The following is a 10676-nucleotide window of genomic DNA, read 5'->3' on the forward strand; positions in this document are numbered from 1 at the left end:
TCGTTACATGAGAAATCGAGTGAATATCAAATGTAAAAATATGAATTTCAAACACTCATAAAAATTGAATTTAACTTTCTTGTGGATATTTTTTTTTTTGATAAAGATAGAAAAATGTATGAGGAATCTTGTATTACATTTTCAAATCTTAGATTTAAAAAGAAAATTGTTGACGTATTTTGTCAATATTTTAACTTTAAATGCTTATTAAAAAAAATTGTGACCATGGATTTTTTTTATATTTTTCATCTGTCTTTATAATATTGAGTATTTGTAAGTTACTTGGTTATTGTAAATTTTTTGTATTTAAATAGTTTTCAGCGATACATTACTTTTTAAAAGAAGGGTGTTAAAAGCCAATCGAGGCAGCATCAAAACCGTTAACTAGGCCAACAAACTACCAAATACGTCTCTGGATATACCTACTTGTACCAAAGTTAGTATGACCACTGCATGCAATACTGTGTAATCAACATGAATTGAACTTGTCACATTAATGTTTGTATTGTAACCTATTGATGTAAAAGCTGGCAAAGCTCTTTGACAAATTTTTAACAGTTTTCCAAAACAATTATTTATTAGTTTTACTTTGAGCGTCATCTAGGTGCACACAGTGTGGTATTTGAAAAAAATTATTAAAATTTTTAATATTGGTCCTAATTTGTCTCTCTTATAACAGTTGGAAAAAATTATTTCAAACATTTTATAATCATCATACAATATCATACAATATAATTATTATATTAGACCAAATAATAAAACTATGTTTTGAATATTGAGTTAACATTTAAAATTCATAGATTCTAAGACACATGAATAATGAATAATATTCATATATTATATTGGAACAACAACTTCTTGACTATGTATTAACAGTGTGAATAACTAGTACTTACAAGATAAGTAGGTACAAATTCATTTTTTAATTACTTTATACAGGGGTTAAAGTTGGATGAGTATGCTTACATAATCACTGTTTACATAAGATAAACATTAGACATTACATATAAAATTATATATGGAACGCTTAAAACTATATGGAGATAGTAGTCCCCTTTGTAATTTTTTCCCATTTTAAGCCCTGACTCAATAGAACTTTTATAGGCTATTATAGTTATTTATATATTTTTTTTACTTTAAATAACGTTAAAATAACCGTAACATACATTTTTTAGATTTATAAAACTAAACAGAATTTGTTTTGCAAATATTTAGAGTCTTCAAAATGTACCTGGTCGTCCAGAAAACAATTTTCTTCGATGAGATTTACTATGTAGGTGTACTATGCAGGAAAACATAAAGTAATAAATTGTGTGTAATTAATTCGCCAATTTTTATCATTTATTTTATACAACTCAAATTCAAAATATTGAGTTATTGGTGACAATTCAAATTATAATTCATACCTAAAACTAATAACCGTATCTAATAAATTGAATATAATTCAAAATATATTAATATAATTATATAATATCTAATGGGTAAATAGTCGAGATAAACTTATTAAAATAATATTTTGGTTTAACTCGTAACAAAATGAAAACTATCTTAAATACGGTAAAATGTATACAATTAAATCATAAAGTTTATGAACAGAAAATATTTAATAAGTATCCATGTTTGTATCTAAATATATATCTGTCGTACACAATTAATATATATTTATATACGGTCAATGCACAAAAGTTTTAACAAGTTTTCGAAAATATTGGACCAATTTTGTCGTTAAGTAGAAAAATAATGGTATAAATATTATTATTATATGTATATAATATATATATATATATTGTATATCAATATTGCATTAAATTAAATCAAAATTTTTGGACACAAAAAACAAACAAATAAAATTAAAATATTAAAGAAAATAAATATTTGAAGAATAAATAAAAAAAATAATAATATAACAACAGTAGTAGGCTATCATCAATTTATAACAAAAAAAAAAAATAATAATAATAATAATAAAAATAAATGTATAAGGAATTGACTAAAACCGTGTAAGTCAACCAAAACAAAAAGCAAACAAAATGCCCACTCAATTTCTTTTAATTTTTTTTATATTATTTTAGCTACACCAACACCCAAATTATTGTTTCGCTTGTTTTTAATTATTATTTTTTTTTGTTTAATTTTTTTTTTTACAAACACCAACAGAAACTTACGATATCAAGTCTTGTCTCATGCAAAGAGATCATATTGTTTGTTGTTGTTTTTGTCCTAACGATAATTTACAATTAATATATATTATCATACAATAATTTCATATAATAAATTTACACATCATACTCAAATAGTACTTTAAAAATAATTACAAAAATAGCGTGCTGCAATCTACGGCACAAATTATTTACATTAGTTTTTTTTTTAATTACGTGCTATTATATATTTATAAATCTATTTAATATATGAATAATATATATTATGTGTAAAATTTGATCCTATCACAGAAATTGTGTACAGTTTAATATGGGCAACATAACAATTATTACTATTATTATTATAAATTGTGTCTGACGCGACAATTGTTAAAAGTAAATAAAAATAAAAAAAATGGTAAAAATACTTATATGGCTACAACTGTATCAGTTCATCCATTTGCGGCAGTTGGGAGCACCGCAGTTGCACGGAATCTTGTGTTGATCATCTTCAATGTCAAACTGGTAGTCATACGCAAGCTGGCATGCCATAAATTAAAACAATCATTAGTAAATTTCATAATTTTTAATAAGCTGTAAAAATCCAAAAAATGAATAGTAATTGTTCTTCTTTTAAACTCACCTCTTCGCCTCTGGCAATCCTTCGCTTGGCAAATATTATAATTCGAAGCTCTCGGTCTACTTCCACTTTTTCAGTAACACAGTTAGGATTACATGAGTGATTAATATAACGAGCTAGACCTCCACTTATAGTAGCATCAACCACTCGATCGTCATCCAGACGGAACATGTATATACCGCGATTCTATAACAGGAACTCACACATTAATCTATGTAATTTAAAGAAAATTACTTTGAAGAACATTACCTTAGCTTCGTAAAGTTTCTCTCTATAATCACACAACTGTGATCGGATAATTTCACCAATGTATTCAATAACCATAGTATGTTTTTCTAAATCTCTAGCAGCGTACAGTCCCAAACCTTGGATTTTAGACCTAGTATGAAGTTAATTTAGATAAGTATACGAAATAAGTAGAATTATTATAGTTCAGTTGTATTATTTTAATTTACCTGGCTAAGTACACATTGTTTCTCCATTCTTGTTTCATTTTTTTATATTGCGAGGATTTTGAATGAACAAAATGTTTAGAATACGGACAAGTAGGGGGAGCTGATAAGTCTAGTTGACTCAATAATGATGAACCATGAGATGATGTAAATGATCTAGGAATGTGTGATCGTAACTTCCCAGGAAGAACTAGTCGTCTACGGCCCTCACAACGAGCACATCCACTTGGGTTGATAGCTAAAGGAAGTTCTAGAAGAGGATTACGACCATAACGGAAACGGTAATCAGATTGAGTCTCAATTCCTGTATAAATTTCAAAACAATTTGTAATAAATAGCCCCAATTGAAATAATACTTAATCAATATTAATATTGACTTGACTATTTTGGTTTACTCTCAGTTCAAAGAAAGAAGGTACATGTTTTTATTTGTCGCTGCATATCTCCCACTACTTTTGCCCATTCGGTTACAATCGATAAATATTCTACAATTCGGCTAATGGTTGGCAACAAATCGCTTGTCGCAGGGCTGTAAGGAGTGGGGAAAATTTGGCATCCTTGCTATCGCGTCAGTCAGATGCTTGGAGCGTGTACCTTCTTTCATGGAACAGAGTACTCATTCTTTTTTTTCACAAATTTATCACACACAATACTTACCAGGCAAACTCTCTAAGACACGAACAATTGCTGGTTCAGTAAGTCCAAATAAACTGTCGCCGCTCACATGTTGTGGGTGTAGCTTTAACAAATTATTTGTAGTTCTCATACTAGCAATAGCCGACAAAACTTTTGACCAAACTGCTCTTGGACTAGAATCTTTTAGCTCTAGATCTTCATTATCCACTTCTTGTACAATAATTCTAAACTCAGGCCGTGCATTTACTTCATGAATAGAACATATATATTTACAACGCTTGTTAGGTACTCGCATACTCCAAAACAAACGGACCTTAAAAAATATATCTTGATCAGTGAGTTCTGTAACGACTAAAAATTAATATGTAAAATTTACCACTTTGAAACCAATTGGATAAATAGAAGTTGGAGTATGAAATGCAGCCAATTGATGAGGCAATAATTGCCCAATATTAAGAAGTGTTAGGCTACCAACACGCAACAAAAACTGATGAGAACTTGAATGATGCATTACAGCAGCAACTTGCCGATTCTCATCTCTATTAATGTAAACACGTCGATGTACAGACAACGTGGTCAGTTCGTTTTCCTTGTCACTCTTTGGAGCATGACCACTGCAGTACAAAGTCTTATTTTTATAGAACACAGCGTCATCTTTGACAGCACATGGTAAATGATAATTTGTGGAACATCTAAGCTTGTAACATTTAAGTGTAGCACCGGGCCGCTGACATACTATACATTCCACACTGAGAGATTGCCGTAAAGCAATGTCAACTTTCATCAAAGCTCCATTAACAGTTTCATAAACATCTTCTGACCACAATGCACAGTTTAAATGTACCCATTTATCAACATCAAAGTTTAATAACCTAATTAATACATAATAGAAATAGTTACAAATTTAAATTTATTCGTAAATGTATCTACGTGTTGAACTGCAAAATTAAATATACCTAGAGGGTCCATCTGAAACACCATCTCCATACTGATGACAAAATAAACACAAACGTTTGTCTTCTGGTAATTTAGGTGATGTAACAGTAATTCCCATACGAAACAACATCTTTAAAAATAAAAAAATATTCAACAAATTATCCAAATTCTAAAAAAAAGTATACATACCTCCATTAGATCTTTATCAGTAGATTTTTTATGCTTAGTTAGTGGAGCTGGAACACTATTTGTATTCCAAAGTCTGTAAATAGTACCCTTATTCAAAGTTTTTGTTTCTTCAACAGTTGGTTCTGGTTTTGATTCTTCAATGTTTTTTGAAGTGTCATCAATATCCTGATATCAATAAAATTACATGTTTATAATGTTAACGGGTGATTAAAAAAAAATTAAATACACTCACCATTTTTTCAGTATAATCAGTTTTATTGGATATTGGACTAGTTTCAGGTTCTACTTTTAAACGCTTTGGTGGTGAACCTTCAGATAAATGATTAACATTGGTTGTTGCTTTGTCTTTAGATTCAGCTGGTGGGCGTAAAAGCGAAGCAAAAGTTTGAAAGCACATCGTACTACAGAAAAATATTTCATCTGCACACTCTTCGACAGTTAAGAAGGGAATTTCGCTTGCTTTCTTTTTTATTAAATTATTTAATATCACTAAATCACAATGACGACAAAATTTGGCAAAGCCATTTAATATAGTTTGAATATCTATTGGAGCTCCTTCTTTTCCATCTTTGGTTTTAGATCTGTACAGTCCTAATTTATGAGACATTGGTGTAACAGTTCTTTCAGTAACTTTATAATTAGGAATATCGGGTAAATCGAGTAAATTAGCTAAGCCTTGAAGAACTCCCATAATATCTTCAGCCGCATCTGAAGTTATAGTTAATGTAACTGTCATTGTATTGGAATCCCGTAATGGTAATGCAGGTGAACTTCGTGGAGGTGTTTTACCAACTTGAGACAACATTCCTTGTCTTGCACCTTGATTTTCTTTATCATCTTCTATATTGATTTTATAGTTGGGACGAGGTTTCAAAGCTAGTGGTGCAACAAGTTGATGAACTGGAGACATGTATCGAGTAAAATTTAACAGTGTATCTGTTGAATCGCTATCATCATCATAATTTTTAAGCCCTGAAAACATTTAAATTAGTTTATTGAAATAAAAAAACATAATTGAAAAAATACCTGGAAAATGGGTTGGAGTTTGACATACTGCCAATTCTGGTGAAGAAGAGCTCATCACAGTGTCTGGGGTATCATCGCGGTCACGTCCGATATCAAACTTCTTTTCATCATCTAAAATATTTATTTATAATACATGAATAAGAAATATAATAATAATATGCATAACACATATGTTTAATATCACACATACTATCAGATTCAAACTTTAAAGGGTCAAATTCTTCATTGTAAAAGCCTCTTTGAGTGGAAGGTTGAGGTAATGGTGAGACAGGTTCCAAATCACCAAAAGGTTTTGTATTGTAATAATCACTCTCACCTGGCAGATTACATGAACCCACTTTACCTTTTAAATCACCACTTTTAAAGCTAAAAAAAAAAAGTATATTATTCTTTTAAACCTGAACTGATTAAAATGGAATACAACTCATCAACTTTGTATTTATGTATTTATACATACTTTTGCTGAGATAATACATCTCCTATGCCAAACAATGGACAAGCTGTTAAGTTTTGGTTTAAAGATGGCTCAATAACACTCATTGGCTGAAGCTGTCGTAATTGTGACATAAGTGCATCAATAAAAGAATCATAATCTTCTTCTGGCTTAGAACCCTAAAATAATGATGATTTAACAATATAATATAGATATTAAAAGCATGCATAAAAATATGTATTTATATTACTTTTCGATGTCGTTTTTTTGGGATGATTGTAGAACTTACATCTTTCCCTTGACTTTGCCTACGTTTAGCATAATACTGCCTACGTTTGTATTTTTTTTGATCTAAAGTAAAATAAACTCAAAATCAGGACCTGGTAAAATATAATTGTGTAAAATATGAAAAACTGTACCTTGAGTATCTGCATTCATGTCTATTGACACATTCATTGAATTATTCATATCTGCTGGATCTACTATTCTAGTAGAATTTTGAGGTGATACTAATTCATCGGATGACATAATTTCTCTTTTTACTTCTCTTTCAGGGCTAAATCCAGTCAATGTAGTTACAGGTAAATGTACTTCATTTTTAATTTCTTCTTCTAAACGCTCTTGTTTAATTGCTGAGTTAATAGACTCCATTATTGAATCTGTTGAAGCTATTGGTCGAGTTGATTGTGGTTGTAGCTGTGATTCTGGTTGTACTTGCAGTAAAGATGGTTGAAGAAGTGGTGGTGGTGGTGGTGGTGGTGGTGTAGGTGAATTTTGTGTAACAGGTGTTTGAATATCAGAACGCTGTAGAATAACTACAGGTTTAGGAGAAGACTGTGGCTCAAGTTTTAGAATTTGAGCTTGTGGTTCAGATTTTTGTATCGGTATTTGAGGTTCAGGCTTTTGAAGCACCTGAGGTTGAGACTCTGGTCTTTGTGCCATAGGTTCAATATCTAGTTTTAAAGGTTTCAGTAATTGATGTTGAGATTCAAATTTATCATCTTTTTTTGGTGAAAGTAATGAAGGAAATAATAAAGATGGTGTTGGTGAAACAGGCCTTGCAAGCTGAGCTTCGAGAGAAGGTATAATTGGCAAACTTATAGCAGTTGTAGTAGTTGGAGTTTGATTAGCACATGCAGTGTTTTGAAGAAGTTGCTTAAGCAATACATTCTGAGATTCCTCAACAACCTTAGGTGTACGTGATTCTGGCTTGGGTACATTTATCATACATGATAACTGAGAGCTGTTTTTTAGTTCTTTGTCTTCAGGTTTTGATATTATTTGAATTGATTTAGCATATGAAGTTGAAGACGCAGTAGTAAATGTCGCTATTGAATCCCAATGAATTTTTTGAGAATTCTGCACAACTGATGTTGTACGGGCTGGTAAAACTATGGTTGAGTGTTTTGTGTGCTCATCTGATTTTGATGTGTCAATTTTAATGAAACTATCTTTCTGTTTGGGAGACATAATATTACTTAAGATTTGAGCTAAATCTGAATGTATAAGGTTGTCTGCCTTTGTTAATAGTAAATTTTGTTTAACTTGTTGATCTTTTAATGTATCTGATGAAGGGTTTAAAATAATAATATTTTTACTTTGGGTAGACGGATGAGATCGAAATAGACTAGTCACTTTTTTTAGATCATCTGATTGATCGGTTTTCAAAATAGACACCAAACGGTTTTCTTTTTTGGGCGATGGCGCTGGTCTTGGAACTTTTGCATAAGAATGAAATGAATAGCTTTGGATAACATTATCAATATTTGCTTCTTCATTTTCTTGGCTTAATTCTGCTAAATTGTTTTCTTGTTGAATAACCTCAGCTTTAAACTCTTCTTTTTGTTCTATATGTGGTTCTGGATCATTTAGTAATTTGTCCAGATTGAAAACAGATTTCTCTGGTGATCCACTCTTTTCCTCCTGATCACATTTTATGCTATCGCCAAGTTCATCAAAAAACATCAGTCTATCCATTTCAGAAGCTTCGTCTTTTGGAAGACCACCAAGAATACTATCATCATTTTCATTCAACATCAGACCAGGTGAATTAATTTCTCTATCCATATCCAATAATTCTTCGCCAACTCTACTAGAGTTTAATGATATCTGACCGGGATCTATGTTCATATTGTGTATAGTTGATATCATTTGTATATCATCTAATTCTTCAATGCTATTTTTTTTGCAATTTTCCAATAAATTTACATCTTTGTAAACTGGTAAATTTTGACTATCTTCATTTTTAGGAGAAGTTGAAATAATCATTGGATCTGTGTTAATTCCTTCAGGAGCTTCTTTTTGTTTGGATATTTGAATTGGAGGTGGTTGAGGGGAAGGTACCGGAGGTGTTCTTGAACCCTCATCATCCGAATCTCCATACTCTAACGATACTAATGATGAAACTTTTGATACTGGTATTGCACTTAATGGCATATCATTACTTTTGAATACGCTTCTTTTTACCTCATCTTGAGCATCTTTACTAACAAACTGCCTCCCAGTACTCCACATAGGTGCTCCACCCTTAAGACCTAATTTAGTGTACTTAAACCCCTTGGGAGGTAAGCAATAATGTCCGCCTCCACGAAGTCCTAATTTAGCATACTGATATCCTTCTGGTGGTACATTATTTTCTTCCCTGTTTTCTTGTTGATCTGGCATCAATGGACTACTACCAACATTTGGTCGTCTAGCGGGCATAGGACTCGTTGTAGGTCTGATGTATGGGTTTTGTTGCATAGGACTCATTGGAGAACTAGGGGGGCCCAGACTATTTCTTGGACTCTGCGATGGTCTGGGACTTGGCGAGCTTGGAGGTTGTCCAAATGGTGAAGTTGCTGGTGGATGAGTATATCCCTGGACCATAGGACTTTGAGGCATTAATGGCGATGTTGGTTGTACAAACTGAGTTTGCCTAGGGCTTTGAGAAGGCATCGGTGAATTAGGAGTAAACTGTACAGGGTTTGGCGATTGTACTGGTTGTGAAAATTGTTGAGGACTCTGTGACAGCATTGGAGACTGAGTTGATATCATTGGACTATTTGGTTGACAGTATTGCTGATTGTTGGATATGGGACTTTGTGGAGGCATTGGAGATAAAGGTGGCTGATTTGGGCTTTGAGGAGGAATTGGAGACTGCTGTTGGGACTGAACCATTTGTCTAGTGACTTTGCCTTGAGATATAAGTTGTTGTTGTAAAAATCTTGTTTGTTGCTGGCGCTGTAATAAAATTTGCTGTTGCTGTTGCTGTTGTTGCTGTTGTTGACGAATAATATTTGGATTAACAATTTCTCCTGGTTCTTGTTTAATAGTCTGCTGTAACAGTACTGTTTGTTGCTGCTGAGGAGATAGTTGAGACTGAATTACATTTTGTTGCTGGGGCGAACGTTGAACTAATTTTTGTTGAATTTGAGCATTGTGTTGTGCCAGGATATGCTGCTGCTTGGCTATCTGTAGCTGTAGTTGTTGATGTTGAAATAATTTTTGCTGTTGAGTCATATTGGTCTGTCCAGGATTTTGTTGTTGTTGCTGCTGCTGCTGTTGCTGCTGCTGCTGCTGTTGTTGTTGTTGTTGTTGTTGTTGTTGTTGTTGTTGTTGTTGTTGCTGTTGTTGCTGTTGTTGCTGTTGCTGTTGCTGCTGCTGCTGCTGCTGTTGTACTTGTATTGTATTTTGATTGTTTTGAGATTGTAATTGCATTTGATTCTGATTATTCTGTGGTTGCAAAATTTGTTGTTGTTGTGGAACATTTTGTTGCTGTAACTGTTGGAACTGTTGTTGCTGTTGTAATATTATGTTTTGTCTCTGAATAACTATCTGCTGCCTTTGTTGAGGAGACAATTCTGATTTACTATCTTGATTTCCAGGTACTGCTTGCTGAACGAGTATTTGTCTTTGTTGCTGATTCTGTCCATCGTTCATTTGTTTTTGAATTTGATCAATTTGCTGTAATAACATTTGTCTATGTTGAGCTAATTGCATTTGTCGTTGTTGGACTGCTAATGGGTCTTGATTGGCGGAATTGTTTAATTCTTGTTGTTGCTGAGATATAAGTATGGCTTTTTGGGTGAGCTTCCTCTGTAAAAGCAACTGTTGCTGTTGAGGAGTTAATTGTTGGAATGTTAGTCGTTGTATCTGCTGAGGTTGTTGAATTTGGGATCCTTGGCTTATTGTGACATTTGTCACCTTTGCGCCCTGATATGTGTTTGAAGTATTCACAGATGGCA

At 32.4% G+C, this 10676-nt stretch overlaps 2 protein-coding genes across 2 annotated transcripts in view; one reads left to right on the plus strand and one right to left on the minus strand.

Annotated features, from left to right (window-relative positions):
- Window positions 1–10676, plus strand: part of LOC103309806 (zinc finger protein 62 homolog) — an 87444-nt gene that overhangs the window by 25529 nt on the left and 51239 nt on the right. The window lies entirely within an intron of this gene.
- LOC100571907 (histone-lysine N-methyltransferase 2D) lies at window positions 1935–10674 on the minus strand (the record flags this gene model as incomplete). The annotated part of the gene is made up of 14 exons (XM_003245398.3): window positions 1935–2678; window positions 2782–2964; window positions 3028–3157; window positions 3234–3534; window positions 3888–4179; window positions 4243–4738; window positions 4823–4932; window positions 4992–5156; window positions 5224–5963; window positions 6018–6128; window positions 6208–6383; window positions 6475–6629; window positions 6701–6801; window positions 6870–10674. Coding segments are annotated over 14 exons (6858 nt in total), but the record flags the coding sequence as incomplete, so codon positions are not given.

This window comes from Acyrthosiphon pisum, chromosome A1 (genome assembly GCF_005508785.2).
Source record: "Acyrthosiphon pisum isolate AL4f chromosome A1, pea_aphid_22Mar2018_4r6ur, whole genome shotgun sequence".
NCBI lineage: Eukaryota > Metazoa > Arthropoda > Insecta > Hemiptera > Aphididae > Acyrthosiphon > Acyrthosiphon pisum.